The sequence below is a fragment of the Dicentrarchus labrax genome, unplaced genomic scaffold (genome assembly GCF_905237075.1).
Source record: "Dicentrarchus labrax unplaced genomic scaffold, dlabrax2021, whole genome shotgun sequence".
NCBI lineage: Eukaryota > Metazoa > Chordata > Actinopteri > Moronidae > Dicentrarchus > Dicentrarchus labrax.
In genome coordinates this window covers 5,694,953-5,721,414 of record NW_026136717.1, presented here as the reverse complement: position 1 = coordinate 5,721,414, position 26,462 = coordinate 5,694,953, and the positions used below count along the sequence as shown (strand labels likewise).

The window sequence follows — 26,462 nt, the reverse complement described above, 5'->3', positions numbered from 1 at the left end:
TACGGTCTAGACCTGCTCCATTTTTAAAAGTGTCCTGAGATAACTTCTGTTATGAATTGGCGCTATACAAATAAAATTGATTTGAATTGAATTGAGTTAGAGTGGCAGTGTTTTTTCTGTCAACACCTCCCTCTGTCACTGGAGGAACTGACACAACACAGAGAGAGAGAGAGAGAGAGAGAGAGACTGGAGAGAGAGAGAGAGAGAGAGGAAATGTATCTCTAGCTCCATCAAGCCACCCACTGGTGCTCCTCAGGGCTACATGCTCGGCCCAGTGCTATTCAGAATGTTTACACCTAACTGTCGAACAAAATCCAGCTTCAGTCATATCAATAGGTTTCCTAAAGACATAGTAGAGGCAGACTATGTCAGCAACAGTGATATAAAAAAAACAAATCAATTGGGCCTCTGTGCTGAGAGTGAGAGCCACAAAGTTTTTGGGCGTACGCAGCAACAGCCTTACATAGTCCTCCAACACTGCCCCCTTCCATTTAAGCATTGTTTGTAATCATGCTCTTGTTCATTTTTTAGATGTTATAATATATTTTAGTTCACTAATCTAATAAAGCATTACTTGATATTATAGTTATGATGTGCATTCATAACTTTGCTTTTATTGTGACAGGAACAATACATTGTTCTAATGGCATACTTGAATACAGATGAATAACAACAGACTTGGAGGTGATTTATACTGTCTGACCTGCTGTATCAGACTGTTATCTTTCATGATGGCTATATAAAACTGGAACAGTGGCAGAATAATTGTTACTTGATGCCATTTGATATTCTTTGAGGCATATTTTTGTTTTAGATAACATCAGGTACAGATATTCCTTGGTGAGAGAATTGAGCTTCTTTGAATGAATTATTCATTTCCCCGCCCCTTTTACAGTGATATAAAGTGCTCTTCCTGTGACACGGTTATACGCACAATGAAGAGCTTCAACTTAATAACAGCTGTACTTCTCTGCAGCCTCAGTAAGTACTGCTATTCAATTATTCCGAGCAGCAAGTACAATTCTAATCTTTCTTTTGTCCAGTAATCCCACCTTTATTTTTTAATTTGCAAATTAGTTTGTGTTGAACTAATTTATAAGTATTTTTGTTGCATATTCAGCTCATGAGTAAATCTCATGTTGTCTGTGCTGTGTGTTTCAGGCTGGATCTCTGTCTCAGGTTCTGAGTCTCAGTCTATGGAGGTTCAGCCTGGTGAAGATGTCAGACTGTTGTGCTCGAACATTTCCACAAGTCCAACTCAGACAGAATGGTTCAGAGTGACAAACAGAACCAAACCCAGCTGTATCTCCTCTATGTACAGATCTGATGGCAACGTTTTTTTCTGTGATGGCTTTTCATCTGGAAAATTTGAAATGAGCTCCAACGCCTCCACTATTTTTCTTCAAATCAAGCGAGTGGATTTATCTGACTCTGGACTGTATTTCTGTGGACTTTACAAAGGCAAACATACAGTAATTTCCACTGCAACACATTTGAATGTTAAAGGTAAGTTTGCAGTAAAGACGTATCTTTAATAAAGATCTCTTTATCTCCTCATATTTACGGTTTATCTCAAATGTATCGTCACAGTATGAAAACAGCAGGAAGACAAACAAGAAACCAAACCATTTTAAAATAATTGTATCATCTTTTTTTAAAGGTGATGATGAATCAGATGATGAAGTGGATTGTGAAACTCAAAGTAAGGTTCTCCTTTCCTCTCTTAAGATTATTTTCATCGTGCAAGTTACCATTGGGCCATTCATTTTGAGTGAAACAGATAAAAAAATCTAATTCTACCATTTTAGATATGATAGTCGAGGCTGATGGAATGACAACCCGAATGACTGTGATCCTGGGTGGTCTGACTGCTGTCCTCACTATAGTCATCATTGTTCTGGCTGTTAAAATCAGGAAACTTCAGACAGGTACAGTACATTTATAATTTGTTGCACATCATCTAGTGAGCTGTGTCAACATGACGGACAAATCCAAAGTAAAGTATGTGATCAGTAATAATGAACTAATCAGACTTTTGTCTTTTGTCATTTAGCTGTGAAAGAAGAAGCGCAGCCAGAAAGAAACAAGGTGAACCCACCATTAACTTACACAAACTGTGTGTTATGGTTTTAAAGTTGCATTTGAACACATGATGAGTCTGTTAATGATCTTTGTCCCGAGCTGCTGCAGGTGGAATCAAACAGCAAATTCAGACAGGCAGTCACAGCAGACCTCTTTAACCTCACGTAGAAATGATCCTATTAACTCATACTTTAAACTCTAATTTCCGCTGCCATCTTCAAACTGTAAACTGACAGTTGAGGTATATTAACTTGAAGCAAAAATGTGAATAACTTCATTAACTTGAGCAAAGAAAAGAAAAGAAAAGAAAAGTTAAAAACATTAGCATTTGGTTTACTCAGAATGTGAACAAACGCTAGTTGTAGCCATACTTTGTCCTTCCTCCCAACAGTTACCTTGTGTTTTCCCTATGAAACACATGAAAATGCATCAGCCAGAGGATATTCTTTTAGAAAGATTAAATTGAGTGTTCTGCCATCCTGTTGCATATAGTTTTCTCAAGTACAGTAACAAAATGGTTATTATGAATACGGAGACTGTAAGGTATTCTATTTCCGTTGTTGTTCGAGCAACCTCAGTTTAAATTATTATAAGGTTTTTCCTTGTTCATATTAAATTGTGCAACACAGCTGGGATACTATTAAAAAAAATGCATTTAAATTAGACTTAGTTAAACTAACACTCATCTCAGTTTACATTATTTTTTGTGGTCCAACACTCGAATCCACCAATGAGCAAACTCAGCTACAGTGTTTGTGAGTATGTGACTCTAAATACTCTGATTTACAGAATCTGGACTCAGATGACCTGAACTACGCAGCTCTACGTTTCCAGGCGAAACCAAAAAGAAACCACAGACCTGCACCAGAGAGAGAGCTGGAGCCACATGTTGTGTATGCTGCCACCAGATAGACTCAACTGGGACTGTAGCTCTGAGTGGAACTGATGCTTTATCACATTAATCTGCTGTTGTGTTTTTGTGTGTGAGTAGTGGGTGGAAGCTTTGATTCTGTATTTTCTCACTCATGTCTTTTTTTGTCTCTCTCTCGGTCAAAGTGTCTGTCTTGCTTATGAGAGGAGGGAGGAGTTAGTGAGGTACACATCACTTATTTGACAGAAAGTGACAGCACAGTGTGGTCTGAGAACAACTGAGGTGAAAATCTGAAGCCAAAGCTCGATGGAAAGTAAAAGAGGGAGCAGTGAAAATGTACTTCTTTTGACAAAACTCAACTAGCTGCCAGCGGGTATAAAGTGCAGGACTGTGACACAGGAATCCAGGATTCACATCCAGACTCCTGTTTGTGCTTAGGTTCAGGCAATAAAAGACCTTTGGTTAAGGTTAGGAAAAGATTGTGATTTTGGTTAGATGTTAATAAAAAAATCATATGTCTCAAATCTCTGCTGATTTTTTCTGTATCAGTGCCAGCTCCTAAAAATAACCATAACCACTGCAGTCACTGTGAGCAGATAGTGTATTGCTTGATGAAATATGTTGTCAGTGAACATTTCACTAATACATTCTGTATCAGCATTTTTGCCAGGAAAAGCTTGTTATAGTGTGTGAGATACAGTATATGATGCTAAATACTCTGACCTACTAAATTTGGGCTCTGATAAGCTGAACTCTACTGAACTCTCTGCAGTTCCTTCCAAAGACAATAAGAAACAGGAGACCTGTGTCAGAGAGACAAGTAGAGATAGACATAGAGATAGCTGCCAGCCAATGACAAACATTTTAAAATAAAAGTGACTACATTCATGTTCAGTTTGTATTTTCTTGATTGTGTTTCTCTTAATCTTCATCTTAGAGGAAAAAGGAAATATCTGATGTTTTGCATAAGGCCCCTATACAGTTGAATGTTTGATTTGTTCATTGTGGGCTATAGAAACATGTCAGTTCAACATGGCAGACTCCATGGAAGGTAGCGTTTGTAGATAAAAACGGCTCATTCTAAAGTAATGATAACACAACATTCTTATAGTCAGGTGATTACACACTGATGAAAACATATCTGTGAATATCACATTCCCTGTCTGCCAATACATCCTGTTAAATGTTACACAGTGGATACATGTCCTTGCTAGCGTTTAGTTTTCTTTCTGAAATGGCTCTTTTTCTCTTGTTCTCAGTACTATTGCCTCACAACAAGGCGGTTCTGTCAGCTGGCTGGGGCCTTTCTGGACTCTTCCTTTCTGGATGCCATGCTGCTTTTAATATAAGACTCTTTCATGTAATATCAGAGGCTGCATCTCTCCAACACCCAGCTGTTGCAATCTCACTTGATGCTGAAAAAGCATTTGACAGGACAGAATGGTCTTCTCAATTTCACACTACCAGAGCTGGGTTTTGCGTGCTTAACCTAACCAAGATATAACAGCAGTGGCGGCTGGTGAAAAATATTCTCGGTGGGGCTGTGCCATACTTTTTTGTTTCTGTAACCATCGCAATACAATTTAACACAAACTGCAGGACACTAGTGCTCAGTGAAATAGTCAGTAGGGCTGGGTATCGTTTAAAAAAGTATCGATACCAGTACCCTTAACACGATACCGATACCAATTGAGTACTTCATTCGATACTTATTTTCAACTTTGTAAATGTCACCACTCCTCCCCATTCAAAAGATTTTTACACAAATACACTTTGAAAGTGCTCAAATATTTAATAACTGTACAAACATGTACAACGTAGAATAATAACATATATATATATATTACATATTACCTGTAGTTATCATCGGTTGCTCCGTGTTAGGGTGGCCATTTCCTTCATATCAAAAAGGAGCACACTTTGCATACACGGGGACACGCAAGCATATATTTGTTTGGTATGATCAGGTTTTAAATTTGAATATGTTTTTCCACCATATTACATAAAGGGGTAACACTTTATAATGAGTACACACTATTAAGCATTAGTTAAGCATGAATAAATACTGAATTCATCATTTATAAAGCATGAATACACATTAGTATGTAGTTTAGAAACACAGTTAAAAATGTTTTATTCATCATTGATAAGCACATTAGTTATGGATTGGTAAATACTGAATTCATCATTTATAAAGCATGATTCTGCTGTAAATAGTCATTACTATGTGGTTTATAATCACAGTTCTAAATGTTTTACTCTTCATTGTACTGTACATTTCTGCATGCACTTGCACATCCACTATTCAGACATGTATTAATGATTAGTGACTGTGTTAGCAGATGTTCTATAAAACTCACAACAAATGAATTTTCTAATGATGGCCTATAAACAGTTATTAATGCAGGAATTCACAGTTACAAAGCACTTACTACTCGTTAATTAAGTATTTTGCACGAGCTTATCTAAAGTGAGCACTATCTATGGCTTATTAAGCATTTACAAATGAGATATAAAGGCTGACAATGCCTCGAGACTCACAAAATGTTCAGTTATCTTAACAGAGGAAGGAGAGACACAACACAAAGGGATATAGAACATAATGTATTGATATTTATTGCAACTTCCCAACATATTGTATGAAAACGAACAAGGGTGGTTTATGAACACATGCTATTGTTGTGATCTTATCTGTTTGGGACGTGTACGTTGAGCTCCCGCTCTCAGCACGTCATCAACGTCTAATAAACATCATACAGAAACTGTTCTTAATGTTTTTATCTGGATAGATAAAGGGTAAAACAAATACAGCACCTTCTGTTTCAGATGTATAGGCTTTGCCTCTCTACATATGAGTATGAGCATTTTCAGAATTTCAGTCCAACAACCTACCTTAGCTAACATTATGTTCTCTGTCTGAGAGCTTGATTGACAGCCTGGTGGTAGCAACTGCACATGGCTTATTTGAATATTTAAATTAGCCATGTGTTGATCTGGGAATGCTGACCAGCCAACTTCCCCACAGACTATTAGGCACTGCTTTACCGCCATACAAAGCAAAACCATAGAAACAGTCATTTTTTTCTTGATCTGGGTAGTGGGTACAAAAAGAACCGATTGCAGGTATCGTTTGACAGGCGCAGTTTCAATACTACTCGATACTATGTTGTTTTGGTCGATACCTTACTATTCTTACACAAAAACATAAACATCATATTGCACAAACACAAGCCTTTCATTTGCATTTCAAACTGAACTGAATTGACTATTTCCAGTCCAACAGCTCCTTCTGCATCGTCTTTGACGTGCCCTTAGCTGGTAGCTGTCTTCAGGTGCTCCTCCAGCACACTGTCAAGGGAGGCAACAAAATCCACCAAGCCCCGGAAAATGCCGGGGTTTTCCGAGGAGTCCGAGTCAGTCTCGTCATGCCCACGCAAGGCCAACTCAAAAGTCCCACAAAACTTCACACAATCGCTCATTATGGATAAAATGTGCCTGTTTTTATCCACCTCCTCATTATGTTTCCTCACCGCAATCCTGTGGCCGTCATCCAGCTGGTGTTCTCATGTTTCTTTACCTTCTCTGACAGATGCTTCATATCCCTCACTCCGGTAACTGTCCATGCTGGATCTGTCCCCGTCGTTTTAAAAAGCAAGCACAGAAAGCAAAATAAAACATGAGTGCACCCAGCTAGCGAAGCCTTCCTGGTGTACCAGAGATTTTACCGAGTTAGGGTTGGGTCTTGGAGGAGTAACGTTCGCGCTCGCCATTGTCGTCTATTAAAAATGGCCCCCTAGCGACCGGTCCTTATCTTATCAGGGGCAAGCTTGGTTTCTATTTAAAGACACTGATTGGCTAAATTTTATGCCATACATTGCCCTAGCCCCCTTTATTGGCCAGCCGCCACTGTATAACAGGTATCACACCTTTCAAACATAATTTTAAAGCTAACCTTTCTGCAGATGATCTCTCATTGATATTTTCTATGCCACATCATTCAGTTCCACACCTTCTTAAACATGTCAGTGATTTTGGCCTGTTTTCTGGGTACAAAATCAATTGATCTAAGACCAAGGCTATCCCTTTAAAACATGCCCTACACCAGTGTTTCTAAAATGGGGGTACCCCTATGGGTACTATGTTGTACTGCAGAACATTTGGTTGTAGTGTGTTATATCCTGCCTTGTCAGTACATTGTTTTTGTTGCATAAAAAATCTGAGAGTAAACTATTTTAAACAAAAATAGATATGAATGCATTGGCAGGTCAGTGTGAGTGGCAAAAAGAAAAGCAAAAGACACTCCGCCTCCCTTAACACCCTTTATAGGAGCTCAGTGGTACAAACTGTCATTGCAGTGACACGATTAAACGCACAATGTGAAGCTTCACCTTGGTAACCGCTTTACATCTCTGCAGCGTCAGTAAGTACTGGCACTTCATTATTCTCAGGACAAAATAATATAACAAGTACCCCACCAGAATTTAAAGTTGTATATTAGAACTGAATTCATTGTTTTTGTAGACTTGTTACAGTAACTGTTGCATTATACTCTCAGGGATCAATCTCATGTTGTCTGCTGCTTGTTTCAGACTGGATCTCTGTCTCAGGTTTTGAGTCTTGTACTGTGCAGGTTGTGTACAATAGCTCCTCAGGGTCTGTTAAAATGAGCTGTGGGTACTTACAGTGCTTACAATGACAGTGATATTTCTGTCGACACATCCATCTGTCAGTAGAAGAACTGACACAACACAGAGAGAGAGTGGAAATGTATCTCTAGCTCCATCAGGCTGCCGACTGGTGTTCCTCAGGGCTATGTTTTCGGCACAGTGCTACACAGACTGTTTACACCTAACTGTCGAACAAAATCTGGCTCCCGTGATATCAGTAAGTTTGCTGAAGACATAGTAAAGGCAGACTGTATTACCAACAATGATACAACAAGCAAGTCAATGGTGAGAGTGACAGGAACAACGTTTTTGGGGTGTACACAGTAACAGCCTTACATAGTCCTCCAACACTGCCCGACATTGAAGCACGGTTTGTAATCATGCTCGTGTTCATTTTTAGATGTTATATTGTTTTTTATTTCACTAATATAATAAAGTATTGCCTAATATTATAGATATAATTTGCATTCATAACTTTGCTTTTATTTTGAGAAGAATAATACATTGTTCTACTACATTCTTGAATACAGATGAATAATAACAAACTTGCAGGTGATTTTTACTGTCTGACCTGCTGTATCAGACTGTTATCTTCCATGATGGCTGTATAAAACTGTATGAATGGCAGAATAATTGTCACTTGATGCCGTCAAAAATTCTTTGAGGCATATTTTTGTCTCAAACAGCATCAAGTACAGATATTCCATGATGAGAGAATTGAGCTTCTCTGCATGAATTATTCATTTCCCCGCCCCTTTCCACTGATATAAAGTGCTCTTGCTGTGACACAGTTATACGCACAATGAAGAGCTTCACCTTAATAACAGCTTTACTTCTCTGCAGCCTCAGTAAGTACTGCTATTGAATTATTCTGAGCAGCAAATACAATTCTAATCTTTCTTTTGTCCAGTAACCCACCTTTATTTTTTAATTTGCAACTTAGTTTGTGTTGAACTAACTTATATGTATTGTTGTTCCATAATCAGCTCGAGTGAATCTCATCTTCTCTCATCGTGTGTTTCAGGCTGGATCTCTGTCTCAGGTTCTGAGTCTCAGACTGTGGAGGTTCAGCCTGGAGAAGATGTCACACTGCTATGCTCCAACATTTCCACACGTCCAACTCAGACAGACTGGTTCAGAGTGACCAACAGAGCCAAACCCAGCTGTATCTCCTCTATGTACGGATCTGATAGTGAAGCTTCATTCTGTGATGGATTTCAAAATGGAACATTTAAAATGAGCTCCAACGTCTCCACTGTTTTTCTTCAAATCAAGCGAGTGAATTTCTCTGACTCTGGACTGTATTTCTGTGGATTTTACATAAATGCACACATCGTCATTTCCACTGCAACATATGTAAATGTCAAAGGTAAGTTTGTAGTTAAGTCTTACCTCTTTTAAATATCTACTTATCCTATCATATTTACGGTATATCTCAAATGTATTGTCACAGTATGAAAGCAGCATAAAGTCAAACAAGAAACCAAAACACTTCATATGTTTTGATCGTATTTTAAAGGTGATGGTGAATCTGATGATGAACTGGATTTTCACACGCACAGTAAAGTTCTCCTTTCCTTTCTTGAGATTATTTTCATTGTACAAGTTACCATAGAGCCATTCGTTTAGATCAAAAGACAGATTAAAGAGTCTAATTCTACCATGTTTCCAGTAGAGGAGCCTGATGGAATGACAACCCTAATGAGTGTGATCCTGGGTGGTCTGACTGCTGTCCTCACTATAGTCATCATTGTTCTGGCTGTTAAAATCAGGAAACTTCAGACAGGTACAGTACATTTATAATTTGTTGCACATCATCTAGTGAGCTGTGTCAACATGACAGACAAATCCAAAGTAAAGTATGTGATCAGTAATAATGAACTAATCAGACTTTTGTCTTTTGTCATTTAGCTGTGAAAGAAGAAGTGCAGCCAGAAAGAAACAAGGTGAACCCACCATTAACTTACACAAACTGTGTGTTATGGTTTTAAAGTTGCATTTGAACACATGATGAGTCTGTTAATGATTTTTGTCCCGAGCTGCTGCAGGTGGAATCAAACAGCAAATTCAGACAGGCAGTCACAGCAGACCTCTTTAACCTCACGTAGAAATTATCCTTGTAACTCATACTTTCAAATGTATTTACCGCTGCCATCTTCAAACTGTAAACTGACAGTTGAGGTTCAGTAACTTGAAGCAAAAACATGAATAACTTCATTAACTTGAGCAAGGAAAAGAAAAAAAAAGTTAAAAACATTATCATTTGGTTTACTCAGAATGTGAACAAATGCTAGTTGTAGCCATACTTTGTCCTTCCTCCCAACAGTTACGTTGTTTTTTCCCTGTGAAACACATGAAAATGCATCAGCCAGAGGATATTCTTTTTAAAAAGAGAAGATTGAGCATTCTGCGTATAGCTTTCTGAAGTACAGTTACAAAATGGTTATTTTATATTTGAAATACAGACACTATAAGGTATTCTATTTTCATTATTGTTCGAGCAACCTCAGTTTAAATTGTTAAACCGTTTTCCTTGTTTATATTAAATTGTGCAACACAGCTGGAATTCTATTAAAAATCAGCATTCTAAACTAACACTCATCTCAGTTTAAATGATTTCTCTGTGGTCCAACACTCGAATCCACCAATGAGCAAACTCAGATACAGTGTTTGTGTGTATGTGACTCTAAATACTCTGGTTTACAGAATCTGGACTCAGATGACCTGAACTACGCAGCTCTACGTTTCCAGGCGAAACCAAAAAGAAACCACAGACCTGCACCAGAGAGAGAGCTGGAGCCACATGTTGTGTATGCTGCCACCAGATAGACTCAACTGGGACTGTAGCTCTGAGTGGAACTGATGCTTTATCACATTAATCTGCTGTTGTGTTTTTGTGTGTGAGTAGTGGGTGGAAGGAGTCCAAAAATAAACTTTGATTCTGTATTTTCTCGCTTATGTCTCTTTCTGTCTCTCTCTCGGTCAAAGTCTCTGTCTTGCTTATGTGGCCTGTAAGGAGGGAGGAGTTAGTGAGGTACACATCAATTATTTGACAGGAAGTGACAGCACAGTGTGGTCTGAGAACAACTGAGGTGAAAATCATGAGGCCTCTGAAACCAAAGCTCGATGGAAAGTAAAAGAGGGAGCAGTGAAAATGTACTTCTTTTGACAAAACTCAACTAGCCACCAGCGGGTATAAAGTGCAGGACTGTGACACAGGAATCCAGGATTCACATCCAGACTCCTGTTTGTGCTTAGGTTCAGGCAATAAAAGACCTTTGGTTAAGGTTAGGAAAAGATTGTGATTTCAGTTAGATGTTAATAAAAAAATCATATGTCTCAAATCTCTGCTGACTTTTTCTGTATCAGTGCTAGCTCCTAAAAATAACCAGAACCACTGCAGTCACTGTGAGCAGATAGTGTATTGCTTGATAGTTTTTGAGGCTATCAAATGAAATATGTTGTCAGTGAACATTTCACTAATACATTCAGTATCGGCATTTTTACCAGGAAAAGCTTGTTACAGTGTGTGAGATACAGTATATGATGCTAAATACTCTGACCTACTAAATCTGGGCTCTGATAAGCTGAACTCTACTGAACTCTCTGCAGTTCCTTCCAAAGACAATAAGAAACAGGAGACCTGTGTCAGAGAGACAAGTAGAGATAGACATAGAGATAGCTGCCAGCCAATGACAAACATTTTAAAATAAAAGTGACTACATTCATGGTCAGTTTGTATTTGCAATCTCACTTGATGCTGAAAAAGCATTTGACAGGACAGAATGGTCTTCTCAATTTCACACTACCAGAGCTGGGTTTTGCGTGCTTAACCTAACCAAGATATAACAGCAGTGGCGGCTGGTGAAAAATATTCTCGGTGAATTCAGGATAAAATGTGCCTGTTTTATCCACCTCCTCATTATGTTTCCTCACCGCAATCCTGTGGCCGTCATCCAGCTGGTGTTCTCATGTTTCTTTACCTTCTCTGACAGATGCTTCATATCCCTCACTCCGGTAACTGTCCATGCTGGATCTGTCCCCGTCGTTTTAAAAAGCAAGCACAGAAAGCAAAATAAAACATGAGTGCACCCAGCTAGCGAAGCCTTCCTGGTGTACCAGAGATTTTACCGAGTTAGGGTTGGGTCTTGGAGGAGTAACGTTCGCGCTCGCCATTGTCGTCTATTAAAAATGGCGCCCCTAGCGCCCGGTCCTTATTTTATCAGGGGCGAGCTTGGTTTCGATTTAAGGACACTGATGGGCTACATTTGATGTCATACATTCATATCTTAAATTAGCAATTTGCTTAACTGCTACATAGACCTGCCTCCTGGGGGCACTTTCTCTATCGCCCCAGAGCTGATGAGGCATTCAGACAGGCAGAGGAAAGGTTGCGAATATGATTTTCTATCATATTTTACACATATTACTGGGTGCATTCCATATTTCAAACACACAAATATTGACATACTGATGTGGCTCAAGGGGGGCGGCGCCCTAGCGCCCTCTATTGGCCAGCCGCCACTGTATAACAGGTATCACACCTTTCAAACATAATTTTAAAGCTAACCTTTCTGCAGATGATCTCTCATTGATATTTTCTATGCCACATCATTCAGTTCCACACCTTCTTAAACATGTCAGTGATTTTGGCCTGTTTTCTGGGTACAAAATCAATTGATCTAAGACCAAGGCTATCCCTTTAAAACATGCCCTACACCAGTGTTTCTAAAATGGGGGTACCCCTATGGGTACTATGTGGTACTGCAGTACATTTGGTTGTAGTGTGTTATATCCTGCCATGTCAGTACATTGTTTTTGTTGCATAAAAAATCTGAGAGTAAACTATTTTAAACAAAAATAGATATGAATGCATTGGCAGGTCAGTGTGAGTGGCAAAAAGAAAAGCAAAAGACACTCCGCCTCCCTTAACACCCTTCATAGGAGCTCAGTGGTACAAACTGTCATTGCAGTGACACGATTAAACGCACAATGTGAAGCTTCACCTTGGTAACCGCTTTACATCTCTGCAGCGTCAGTAAGTACTGGCTCTTCATTATTCTCAGGACAAAATAATATAACAAGTACCCCACCAGAATTTAAACTTGTATATTAGAACTGAATTCATTGTTTTTGTAGACTTGTTACAGTAACTGTTGCATTATACTCTCAGGGATCAATCTCATGCTGTCTGCTGCTTGTTTCAGACTGGATCTCTGTCTCAGGTTTTGAGTCTTGTACTGTGCAGGTTGTGTACAATAGCTCCTCAGGGTCTGTTAAAATGAGCTGTGGGTACTTACAGTGCTTACAATGACAGTGATATTTCAGTGAGAGTGAAAATGTATCTCTAGCTCCATCAGGCTGCCGACTGGTGTTCCTCAGGGCTATGTTTTCGGCACAGTGCTATTCAGACTGTTTACACCTAACTGTCCAACAAAATCTGGCTCCCGTGATATCAGTAAGTTTGCTGAAGACATAGTAAAGGCAGACTGTATTACCAACAATGATACAACAAACAAGTCAATGGTGAGAGTGACAGGAACAACGTTTTTGGGGTGTACGCAATAACAGCCTTACATAGTCCTCCAACACTGCCTGACATTGAAGCACGGTTTGTAATCATGCTCGTGTTAATTTTTAAATGTTATATTGTTTTTTATTTCACTAATATAATAAAGTATTACTTAATGTTATAGATATGATTTGCATTCATAACTTTGCTTTTATTTTGAGAACAATAATACATTGTTCTACTACATACTTGAATACAGATGAATAATAACAAACTTGCAGGTGATTTTTACTGTCTGACCTGCTGTATCAGACTGTTATCTTCCATGATGGCTGTATAAAACTGTATGAATGGCAGAATAATTGTCACTTGATGCCGTCAAAAATTCTTTGAGGCATATTTTTGTCTCAAACAGCATCAAGTACAGATATTCCATGATGAGAGAATTGAGCTTCTTTGCATGAATTATTTATTTCCCCGCCCCTTTCCACTGATATAAAGTGCTCTTGCTGCAACACAGTTATACGCACAATGAAGAGCTTCACCTTAATAACAGCTTTACTTCTCTGCAGCCTCAGTAAGTACTGCTATTGAATTATTCTGAGCAGCAAATACAATTCTAATCTTTCTTTTGTCCAGTAACCCACCTTTATTTTTTAATTTGCAAATTAGTTTGTGTTGAACTAACTTATAGGTATTGTTGTTCCATAATCAGCTCGAGTGAATCTCATCTTGTCTCTTCTGTGTGTTTCAGGCTGGATCTCTGTCTCAGGTTCTGAGTCTCAGACTGTGGAGGTTCAGCCTGGAGAAGATGTCACACTGCTGTGCTCCAACATTTCCACACGTCCAACTCAGACAGACTGGTTCAGAGTGACCAACAGAACCAAACCCAGCTGTATCTCCTCTATGTACGGATCTGATAGTGAAGCTTCATTCTGTGATGGATTTCAAAATGGAACATTTAAAATGAGCTCCAACGTCTCCACTGTTTTTCTTCAAATCAAGCGAGTGAATTTATCTGACTCTGGACTGTATTTCTGTGGATTTTACATAAATGCACACATCGTCATTTCCACTGCAACATATGTAAATGTTAAAGGTAAGTTTGTAGTTAAGTCTTACCTTTTATAAAGATCTCATCATATTTACAGTATATCTTAAATGTATTGTCACAGTATGATAGCAGCATAAAGTCAAACAAGGAACTAAAATGTTTCAAATTATTTAATCATCTTTTTTAAAGATAATGGTGAATCTGATGACGAAGTGGATTTTCACACCCCAAGTAAGGTTCTCTTTTAATCTTTTAAGATTATTTTCCCTGTGAAAGTTACCATAGAGCCGTTAATATCCGTCAGATTAAAGAGTCTAATTCTACCATGTTTCCAGTAGAGGAGCCTGATGGAATGACAACCCTAATGAGTGTGATCCTGGGTGGTCTGACTGCTGTCCTCACTATAGTCATCATTGTTCTGGCTGTTAAAATCAGGAAACTTCAGACAGGTACAGTACATTTATAATTTGTTGCACATCATCTAGTGAGCTGTGTCAACATGATGGACAAATCCAAAGTAAAGTATGTGATCAGTAATAATGAACTAATCAGACTTTTGTCTTTTGTCATTTAGCTGTGAAGGAAGAAGCGCAGCCAGAAAGAAACAAGGTGAACCCACCATTAACTTACACAAACTGTGTGTTATGGTTTTAAAGTTGCATTTGAACACATGATGAGTCTGTTAATGATCTTTGTCCCGAGCTGCTGCAGGTGGAATCAAACAGCAAATTCAGACAGGCAGTCACAGCAGACCTCTTTAACCTCACGTAGAAATGATCCCATTAACTCATACTTTCAACTCTAATTTCAGCTTAAATAATGAACAGGTTTTTTTTGTTTTAATTAAAATGAATATATGACTCTAAATCCTCTGATCTACAGAATCTGGGCTCTGATCAGCTGGACTCTGCAGTGCTGAAGTTCCTTCCACAGACCATAAGAAACAGGAGGCCTGCATCAGAGAGACAAGTGGAGACTCATGTTATTTATGCTGCCAGCAGATAGACTCAGGAAGAAACTGGAACTGCAACTCTGAGTGCAAATGATGCTTTATTATATGAATCTGCTGTTGTGTATTTCTGTGTGGGTGGATATAAAAAAACATGTTTGACAATAAAGTTCCTACTGTATATTCATTGATCATTTGCATAATATTTATTTCTTTCACTTTTTTTTCAAATTTGAGAGGAACAAGGACATATTTGACGTTTGATGAGACACAAAGGACACTGATGACTGTCAAACACCCTCATAGGGAGAGTCAAACGGTCTGTCAGGGGGGAGGGAGGAGTGAGATACACATCATTTCACAGGAAGAGACAGCACAGTGTGGTCTGAGTACAACTGCTGTGAAAGTCACAAGGCCTCTGAAGTCAAAGCTTTGCAGCAAAAATAAACAGTTAAAACTGACCTACCTGCTTTTATCTAAATACTATCAGTTTCTGGATGTGTACAGACTGAAAAAATAGTGAAGAAAATCAGTAACAATGGAATAAAGCAGCCCCCTGTGGGGACAAACATTGTCTGTATGAGTGAAAAACAAAGTCTCCACCACAGGAAGACTTCAGCCCTGACCACAAACAGCAACAACCTGCTACACAAAGAGCAATGATACTATTATACATTGTACATCAATCTCTACTTTACACAGACTTATTGAACTACTTTACCTTCACAAGCCACATCAACATCTGCCTTCAAACATCAACACACTCTTTTTCCAGAGAACTCATCCAGATGAACACACTCAGCCATAGTCTCAGGTTAAACTCTCATCTATCAGGTTTCTGATGCTGCAAAGTGAATTCATTTCACTGTAGCAGAGTATACCAGCTGCTCTCTCCTGGCAGTCTGGCTGTGATGTGTAGGAATATGATCAAAAATACAAGCAGCAGGTAAAAGGAGTAAGCGGAGACTCACATAAAATCCTTAATGCCCTATCTACAGTCAACTGTTTGGTTTGTCCATTCTGGGCACCTGTAGGAACATGGCAGTTCAACATGGAAGTTCTACATGGCCGACTCAATGGAAGGTGACCTGTAGTGTTTGTACATAAAACCTGCTCATTCTAAAGTAATGAAAACACAACAATTATTATAGTGAGGTGATTACACACAAATGAAAACACATCTGTGAATATCATATTCCCTTTCTGCCAATACATCCTACTAAATGTTACACGGATACATGTTCTTGCAAGCTTTTAATTTTCATTCTGACATGGCTTCTTTTATCTTGTTCTCAGTCTCTTTTACTTTCTTGATTGCAAAATTAAAATAAAATATGAGGTTTGATGGAGGAGGAGCCTGTAAAGCCCATTTTTAGGACAAAACAGGCAGTACAGTGATAAAGTGGTTAGCACTGTTGCCTCACAACAAAGCGGTTCTGTCAGCTGGCTGGGGCCTTTCTGGACTCTTCCTTTTTGGATGCCATGCTGCTTTTAATATAAGACTCTTTCATGTAATATCAGAGGCTGCATCTCTCCAACACCCAGCTGTTGCAATCTCACTTGATGCTGAAAAAGCATTTGTGGGGTTTTGGTCTAATATTCTTGCTTAACCTAGCCAGGATATAACAGGTATCACACCTTTCAAACATGATTTTAAAGCTAACCTTTCTGCAGATGATCTCTCATTGATATTTTCTATGCCACATCATTCAGTTCCACACCTTCTTAAACGTGTTAGTGATTTTGGCCTGTTTTCTGGGTACAAAATCAATTGATCTAAGACCAAGGCTATCCCTTTAAAACATGCCCTGCACCAGTGTTTCTAAAATGGGGATACCCCTATGGGTGCTATGTGGTACTGCAGTACATTTGGTTGTAGTGTGTTATATCCTGCCATGTCAGTGTCTCTGTACATTGTTTTTGTTGCATAACAAATCTGAGAGTAAACTATTTTAAACAAGAATAGATATGAATGCATTGACAGGTCAGTGTGAGTGGCAAGAAGAAGAACATTTTAAGACACTCAGCTTTTTTTAACACTCATTACAGGAGCTCAGTGGTACAAACTGTCATTGCAGTGACATGATTAAACGCACAATGTGAAGCTTCACCTTGGTAACCGCTTTACATCTCTGCAGCGTCAGTAAGTACTGGCACTTCATTATTCTCAGCACAAAATAATATAACAAGTATCCCACCAGAATTTAAACTTGTATATTAGAACTGAATTCATTGTTTTTGTAGCCTTGTGACAGTAACTGTTGCATTATACTCTCAGGGATCAATCTCATGTTGTCTGCTGCTTGTTTCAGGCTGGATCTCTGTCTCAGGTTCTGAGTCTCAGACTGTGCAGGTTGTGGTTTGTGCATGTGTACAATAGCTCCTCAGGGTCTGATAAAATGAGCTGTGGGTACTTACAGTGCTTACAATGACAGTGTCGACACTTCCATCTGTCAGTAGAACTGACACAACACAGAGAGAGAGTGGAAATGTATCTCTAGCTCAATCAGGCTGCCCACTGGTGCTCCTCAGGGCTACATGCTCAGCCCAGAGCTATTCAGACTGTTTACACCTAACTGTCAAACAAAATCTAGCTTTAGTCATGTCAATAGGTTTGCTAAAGATATAGTAGAGGCAGACTATCAGCAACAATGATACAACAAACAAATCAATGGCACCTCAATGCTGAGAGTGAGAGCCACAAAGTTTTTGGGCGTACGCAGCAACAGCCTTACATAGTCCTCCAACACTGCCCCCTTCTATTTAAGCATTGTTTGTAATCATGCTCCTGTTCATTTTTAGATGCTACATTATTTTTTATTTCACTGATCTAATAAAGTATTACCTAATATTATAGTCATGATGTGCATTCATAACTTTGCATTTATTGTGAAAGGAACAATATATTGTTCTACTGCATACTCGAATACAAATGAAAAACAACAAACTTGCAGGTTATTTATACTGTCTGAGCTGCTGTATCAGACTGTGATCTTCCATGATGGCTGTATAAAACTGTATGAATGGCAGAATAATTGTCACTTGATGCCATCTGATATTCTTTGAGGCATATTTTTGTCTCAGATAGCATAAGGAACAGATATTCCGTGATGAGAGAATTGAGCTTCTTTGAAATAATTATTCATTTCCCCGCCCCTTTCCACTGATATAAAGTAACCCCCCTGCTGTGACACAGTTATACGCACAATGAAGAGCTTCACCTTAATAACAGCTTTACTTCTCTGCAGCCTCAGTAAGTACTGCTATTGAATTATTCTGCGCAGCAAATACAATTCTAATCTCTCTTTTGTCCAGTGTAGAGGTATGTTGTTGGATTATCAAATGAGGAGTGAATCTCATGTTGTCTGTACTGTGTGTTTCAGGCTGGATCTCTGTCTCAGGTTCTGAGTTTCAGACTGTGGAGGTTCAGCCTGGTGAAGATGTCACACTGCTGTGCTCCAACATTTCCACAAGTCCAACTCAGACAGACTGGTTCAGAGTGACCAACAGAACCAAACCCAGCTGTATCTCCTCTATGTACGGATCTGATGGCGAAGCTTCATTCTGTGATGGATTTAAAAATGGAAAATTTAAAATGAGCTCCAACGTCTCCACTGTTATTCTTCAAATCAAACGAGTGGATTTCTCTGACTCTGGACTGTATTTCTGTGGATTTTACAAAGATGCAAACATAGTCATTTCCACTGCAACACATTTAAATGTTAAAGGTAAGTTTGAAGTTAAGTCTTACCTTTTATAAAGATCTCATCATATTTACAGTATATCTTAAATGTATTGTCACAGTATGATAGCAGCATAAAGTCAAACAAGGAACTAAAATGTTTCAAATTATTTAATCATCTTTTTTAAAGATGATGGTGAATCTGGTGACGAAGTGGATTTTCACACTCCAAGTAAGGTTCTCTTTTAATCTTTTAAGATTATTTTCATTGTGAAAGTTACCATAGAGCCGTTAATATCCGTCAGATTAATCAGTCTAATTCTACCATGTTTCCAGTAGAGAATCCTGATGGAATGACAACCCTAATGAGTGTGATCCTGGGTGGTCTGACTGCTGTCCTCACTATAGTCATCATTGTTCTGGCTGTTAAAATCAGGAAACTTCAGACAGGTACAGTACATTTATAATTTGTTGCACATCATCTAGTGAGTTGTGTCAACATGATGGACAAATCCAAAGTAAAGTATGTGATCAGTAATAATGAACTAATCAGACTTTTGTCTTTTGTCATTTAGCTGTGAAGGAAGAAGCGCAGCCAGAAAGAAACAAGGTGAACCCACCATTAACTTACACAAACTGTGTGTTATGGTTTTAAAGTTGCATTTGAACACATGATGAGTCTGTTAATGATCTTTGTCCCGAGCTGCTGCAGGTGGAATCAAACAGCAAATTCAGACAGGCAGTCACAGCAGACCTCCTTAACGTCACATAGAAATGATCCCATTAACTCATACTTTCAACTTTAATTTCCGCTGCCATCTTCAAACTGTAAACTGACAGTTGAGGTTCAGTAACTTGAAGCAAAAACATGAATAACTTCATTAACTTGAGCAAGGAAAAGAAAAAAAAAGTTAAAAACATTATCATTTGGTTTACTCAGAATGTGAACAAATGCTAGTTGTAGCCATACTTTGTCCTTCCTCCTAACAGTTACATTGTTTTTTCCCTATGAAACACATGAAAATGCATCAGCCAGAGGATATTCTTTTTAAAAAGAGAAGATTGAGCATTCTGCGTATAGCTTTCTCAAGTACAGTTACAAAATGGTTATTTTATATTTGAAATACAGACACTATAAGGTATTCTATTTTCATTATTGTTCGAGCAACCTCAGTTTAAATTGTTAAACCATTTTCCTTGTTTATATTAAATTGTGCAACACAGCTGGAATTCTATTAAAAATCAGCATTCTAAACTAACACTCATCTCAGTTTAAATGATTTCTTTGTGGTCCAACACTCGAATCCACCAATGAGCAAACTCAGCTACAGTGTTTGTGAGTATGTGACTCTAAATACTCTGGTTTACAGAATCTGGACTCAGATGACCTGAACTACGCAGCTCTACGTTTCCAGGCGAAACCAAAAAGAAACCACAGACCTGCACCAGAGAGAGAGCTGGAGCCACATGTTGTGTATGCTGCCACCAGATAGACTCAACTGGGACTGTAGCTCTGAGTGGAACTGATGCTTTATCACATTAATCTGCTTTACACAGACTTATTGAACTACTTCAGCAGCCTTCAAACTTCAAGACACTCTTTTGCCAGTGCACATCCACATGAACACACTCAGCCATGATTTCAGGTTAAACTCTCATCTATCAGGTTTCTAGTGCTGCTCAGTGAATTCATTTCACTGTAGCAGAGTACAGTGGTTCCCAGAAACACAAAGAGCAGGCACACAACAGTGTTTAACCTCTATAAAGTCACATGGTAGAGACATAGGATCTCCACAGCTGAATAATAATCACAGCTTTTTCCACCAGTATAAAGAATCGAGCAGGCAGACAGCAGGCAGCGCACCAAGCCATAAACCCACCCAACATTAGACACAGTAGGACATGACCAGCATAGACCAGCACCCAGCAAACACTGCACGTTTTCCTCAGCACCCAGACCACAGCAGAGAGAGAGAAAGACAACTCAGCCACACAAAATGCGACAAAGTCAGCACAGGTTTCAAAGTGATTATTAAAAATATATTTAAACTCACTGTTGACGTCTCCAAAGCAGCGCAATCTGTTGTTGTTGTTGTTGTTGTTGTTGTTGTTGAAAGAAGTTGTTGTCCAGCTCCCCTTCTGTCCGAGGACAATTGAAAACAAATCCATCCATTATTTCCCAACTTCATGAACTTTCTAATTCGGTGTACTAATTTCAGACAGGAGGAAAGAACTAGGACAGGTGGCTGCGAAACGCCAAGGTGCACTCACGTCACTGACGTAGCGATGTGACGTGCAACGGAGTAAAGCTTCCCCCACTGATCAATGACCTATCATCCAGTTAAATTACAAGGCAATGATGTAATATTATACAGTGAAAACAACCAGAGAACTCAACTTGTTCATTTTATTAAGGAAATATCACATCCATCGTTTGAACCGCTCAGAACTGAACTTTGATAGTTCTTTTAGTCTATGAAAAATTGTTTGAAAATAGAGCCATATCCTGTTATGTAATCCTTATTTCATTATGATGCCTTAATGTTAGACTTCATTGGATACCAATGTGGGGATACTGAATGGCAGATCTGCTGCTGACCTCAGAACAGTGTAGTGTGTGATGCTGACAGCACTGCAGGAGGCAGTGAAGTCACTCATTTATTCAGTAAAGACCTGTATTGTTTTTACTCATTTATGTGCCTGTTGTCATGTTGTGGGGGCGCACAAACATCAACATATGATCTCAGATGAAATGAGTCATTATTCCAATTAGAAAGATGTGTCAGACGCTAGAATGCCTCCCCTCTATATCTAAAAGATAGAAAGGTTTAACATTAAAGGTGGGGTCAGTCATTCAGGCTGTCAAATACTGACGTCTTGGGTTGCCAGTAAGACCCAGACTTGACTTCAAAATGAAAAAAAGGTTTGGGGAGGAGCCGAAAGTCTATTTTAGGATAAAATAGGTTACGAGGTACAGTGGTTAGCACGTCGCCAACGAGAGGGGGTGTCAGCCGGCTGGGGCCTTCGTGTAGAGTCGAATGTTGCCCCGTGTCTGTGTGGGTTTCCTCGGGTGCTAGCTCCCACAGTCAACAATGCAGGTTAGATTTAATGTGACCCTGTTTGATGTGTCTATGTGTCAGCCCTGTGATTAACCGGTGACCGTCACCCCACCTCCCGCCCATGTCAGCTGGGATTGGCTCCAGTCCCCCCACAACCCTGCAAAGGAGAAGAGGTTCAAGATAATAGATAAAAACAAACACTAATGTTCCCACAAGACTGTGTGTTTCTGCTAGAGTGGTAGTTTTCTGCCCTGGCTGTGTTTGCTTTCACATTTGGGCAAGCAACAAGTCTTGTACACCCTCCCTCCCCCTTTTTTCAGTTTCCACTGTGGTGAAAACACTGAGCATATCATTAGCCACAGGAAGACTGGCCTTCAGCTCTTTGACACAGACACACCGTCATTTCCACTGCAACATATGTAAATGTTAAAGGTAAGTTTATAGTTAAGTCTTACCTCTTTTAAATATGTACTCTCCTCATTATATTTACAATATATCTCAAATGTATTGTCACTGTTTGAAAGCAGCATAAAGTCAAACAAGGATACAATTCCAATTATTCCATTATCTTTTTTAAAGGTGATGGTGAATCTGATGATGAACTGTATTTTTACACTCACAGTAAGGTTCTCCTTTCCCCTCTTAACATAGAGCCATTCATATCAGTCAGATTAAAGAGTCTAATTCTACCATGTTTCTAGTAGAGAAGCCCTGACCACAAACACCAACAGCCTGCTACAACAAAGAGCAATGATACTATTATAAGTTCTAAATCAATCTCTACTTTACACAGACTTATTGAACTACTTTACTTTCACAAGCCACATCAACATCTGCATTCAAACGTCAAGACACTCTTTTTCCAGAGAACTCATCCAGATGAACACACTCAGCCATAGTCTCAGGTTGAACTCTCATCTATCAGGTTTCTGATGCTGCAAAGTGAATTCATTTCACTGTAGCAGAGTATACCAGCTGCTCTCTCCTGGCAGTCTGGCTGTGATGTGTAAGAATATAATCAAAAATACAAGCAGCAGGTAAAATGAGTTAGTGGAGACTCACATAAAATGCATGAGGCCCTATCTACAGTCAAATGTTTGGTTTGTCCATTCTGGGCTACTGTAGGAACATGGCAGTTCAACATGGCCGACTCCATGGAAGGTGACCCGTAGCGTTTGTACATAAAACCTGCTCATTCTAAAGTAATGAAAACACAACAATTCTTATAGTCAGGTGATTACACAGTGATGAAAACATATCTGTGAATATCATATTCCCTTTCTGCCAATACATCCTACTAAATGTTACACAGTGGACCCTTAAGATACATATATTGTGTCCTAGTGTTTAGTTTTCATTCTGACATGGCTCTTTTTCTTTTCTTCTCAGTCTCTTTTCATTTTCTTGATTGCAAAATGTTATATAAAATATGAGGTTTGATGGAGGAGGAGCCTGTAAAGCCCATTTGTAAGACAAAACAGGCAGTACAGTGATACAGTGGTTAGCAAAGCGGTTCTCTCAGCTGGCTGGGGCCTTTCTGGACTCTTCCTTTTTGGATGCCATGCTGCTTTTAATATAAGACTCTTTCATGTAATATCAAAGGCTGCATCTCTCCAACACCCAGATGTTGCAATCTCACTTGATGCTAAATGGACCTGTACTTGTATAACGCCTTTCTAGTCTTCCGACCACTCAAAGCGCTTTTACACTACGTGCCACATTCACCCTTTCACACAGTGATGGCAAAGTCATCGAACAGAAACTAACATTCATACACATTCACACAGCAATGCACGGCATCGGGAGCAATTTGGGGTTCAGTATCTGGCTCAAGGATACTTCGACATGTGGCACCAGGGGCTGGGGATTGAACCCACAACCTTCCGATTTAGGAACGACCCGCTCTGCCTCTGAGCCACAGCCGCCCCACACAGCTGCTGAAAAAGCATTTGACAGGACAGAATGGTCTTATTAATTTCACACTACCAAAGCTGGGTTTTGCATGCTTTACCTAACCAAGACATAACAGGTATCACTTTTCAAACATGATTTTAAAGCTAACCTTCTTTACTTTGGAGTACTGCAGTACCTTTGGTTGTAGTGTGTTATATCCTGCCATGTCAGTGTCTCTGTACATTGTTTTTGTTGCATAATAAATCTGAGAGTAAACTATTTTAAACACATATAGATATGAATGCATTGACAGGTCAGTGTGAGTGGCAAGAAGAAAAGCAAAAGACACTCTTCCTCCCTTAACATCCTTTATAGGAGCTCAGTGGTACAAACTGTCATTGCAGTGACACGATTAAAAGCACAATGTGAAGCTTCACCTTGGTAACCGATTTACGTCTCTGCAGCCTCAGTAAGTACTGGCACTTCATTATTCTCAGGACAAAATAATATAACAAGTACCCCACCAGAATTTAAAGTTGTATATTAGAACTGAATTCATTGTTTTTGTAGACTTGTCACAGTAACTGTTGCATTATACTCTCAGGGATCAATCTCATGTTGTCCGCTGCTTGTTTCAGACTGGATCTCTGTCTCAGGTTCTGAGTCACAGACTGTGGAGGTTGTGGTATGTGCATGTGTACAATAGCTCCTCTGGGTCTGATAAAATGAGCAATGGGCAATTACAGTGCTTACAGTGACAGGGATTTTTCTGTTGACACTTCCATCTGTCAGTAGAACTGACACAATGCAGGGAGCGAGTGGAAATGTATCTCTTGCTCCATCAGGCTGCCCACTGGTGTTCTTTGCTTTGTTACTTTATGCTGTCTGAAATTCTTTGAGGCATATTTTTGTCTTAGATAGCATCAAGTAGAGATATTCCTTGGTGAGAGAATTGAGCTTCTTTGCATGAATTATTCATTTCCCCGCCCCTTTACAGTGATATAAAGTGCTCTTGCTGTGGTAAGGTTATACGCACAATGAAGAGCTTCACCTTAATAACAGCTTTACTTGTCTGTAGCCTCAGTAAGTACTGCTATTGAATTATTCTGAGCAGCAAATACAATTCTAATCTCTCTTTTGTCCAGTGTAGAGGTATGTTATTGGTTTATCAGCTTATGAGTAAATCTCATGTGTTCTCCGCTGTGTGTTTCAGGCTGGATCTCTGTCTCAGGTTCTGAGTCTCAGACTGTGGAGGTTCAGCCTGGTGAAGATGTCACACTGCTGTGCTCCAACATTTATAAAGTTACAATTCAGGCGGAGTGGTTCAGAGTGACCAACAGAACCAAACCCAGCTGTATCTCCTATCTGTATAGTGCTGATGGTAAAGCTGGTAAAAAGGTAAAATTCTGTGATGAATCTCAAAATGGAAAATATAAAATGAGCTCCAACGACTCCACTGTTTTTCTTCAAATCAAGCAAGTGAATTTATCTGACTCTGGACTGTATTTCTGTGGATTTTACCTAAACGGACACACCATCATTTCCACTGCAACATATTTAAATGTTAAAGGTAAGTTTGTAGTTAAGTCTTAGCTTTTATAAAGATCTCATTATATTTAAAATATATCTCAAATGTATTGTCACAGTATGAAAGCAGCATAAAGTCAAAGAAGAAACCGAAACATTTCATATGGTTTTATCGTCTTTTAAAGGTGATGGTGAATCTGATGATGAAGTGTATTGTAACACTCAAAGTAAGGTTGTCCTTTCTGCTCTTAAGATTATTTTCATTGTGAAAGTTACCATAGAGCCATTCATTTTGAATAAAAGACAGATTAAAAGAGTTGCCTGTACCATGTTTCCAGTAGAGGAGCCTGATGGAATGACAACCCTAATGAGTGTGATCCTGGGTGGTCTGACTGCTGTCCTCACTATAGTCATCATTGTTCTGGCTGTTAAAATCAGGAAACTTCAGACAGGTACAGTACATTTATAATTTGTTGCACATCATCTAGTGAGTTGTGTCAACATGACGGACAAATCCAAAGTAAAGTATGTGATCAGTAATAATGAACTAATCAGACTTTTGTCTTTTGTCATTTAGCTGTGAAGGAAGAAGCGCAGCCAGAAAGAAACAAGGTGAACCCACCATTAACTTACACAAACTGTGTGTTATGGTTTAAAGTTGCATTTGAACACATGATGAGTCTGTTAATGATCTTTGTCCCGAGCTGCTGCAGGTGGAATCAAACAGCAAATTCAGACAGGCAGTCACAGCAGACCTCTTTAACCTCACGTAGAAATTATCCTATTAATTCATACATTAATATATCTAAATCCTCTGATCTACAGAATCTGGGCTCTGATCAGCTGGACTCTGCAGTGCTGAAGTTCCTTCCACAGACCATAAGAAACAGGAGGTCTGCATCAGAGAGACAAGTGGAGACTCATGTTATTTATGCTGCCAGCAGATAGACTCAGGAAGGAACTGAAACTGCAACTCTGAGTGCAAATGATGCTTTATTATATGAATCAGCTGTTGTGTATTTCTGTGTGGGTGGAGACAAAAAAACCTGTTTGACAATAAACTTCCTACTGTATATTCTTTGATCATTGGCATAGTATTTCTATAAACATTGTCTGTATGAGTGAAAAACACACAGTCTCCACCACAGGAAGACTTCAGCCCTGAC

At 39.1% G+C, this 26,462-nt stretch overlaps 2 protein-coding genes across 23 annotated transcripts in view; both read left to right on the top strand.

Moving 5' to 3' along the window:
* The window catches only part of LOC127349534 (uncharacterized), a 36,148-nt gene extending 20,826 nt beyond the window's left edge, over positions 1-15,322 (top strand). For 5 of the 18 annotated variants that reach the window (XM_051375365.1, XM_051375371.1, XM_051375357.1 and 2 more), the window contains one exon: positions 2,872-3,847. In XM_051375365.1, the coding sequence (XP_051231325.1) occupies positions 2,872-2,994 (123 nt within the window). In that variant the 3' untranslated portion in view covers positions 2,995-3,847. Of the gene's footprint in view, positions 1-1,808; positions 1,980-2,053; positions 2,089-2,871; positions 3,848-9,566; positions 9,720-14,760; positions 14,796-14,948; positions 14,972-15,068 lie in introns of those variants that run through there. The other 13 variants (XM_051375369.1, XM_051375373.1, XM_051375361.1 and 10 more) reach the window with 9 other exon arrangements.
* Positions 8,301-26,374, top strand: LOC127349541 (uncharacterized). 5 transcript variants are annotated; one of them, XM_051375393.1, is made up of 6 exons: positions 8,301-8,468; positions 8,645-8,989; positions 9,140-9,181; positions 9,296-9,406; positions 9,532-9,566; positions 10,327-10,566. In XM_051375393.1, the coding sequence occupies exons 1-6, from the start codon at positions 8,423-8,425 to the stop codon at positions 10,447-10,449; spliced, it is 702 nt and encodes a 233-aa protein (XP_051231353.1). In that variant the 5' UTR covers positions 8,301-8,422; the 3' UTR covers positions 10,450-10,566. The 5 variants fall into 5 exon arrangements, with proteins under 5 accessions (XP_051231353.1, XP_051231352.1, XP_051231351.1 ...); XM_051375392.1 differs by lacking the exon at positions 10,327-10,566 and adding an exon at positions 20,188-20,715 and having other exon boundaries at positions 8,302-8,468; positions 9,293-9,406; XM_051375391.1 differs by having other exon boundaries at positions 8,304-8,468; positions 9,293-9,406.
* The last annotated feature ends 88 nt before the right edge of the window (positions 26,375-26,462 follow it).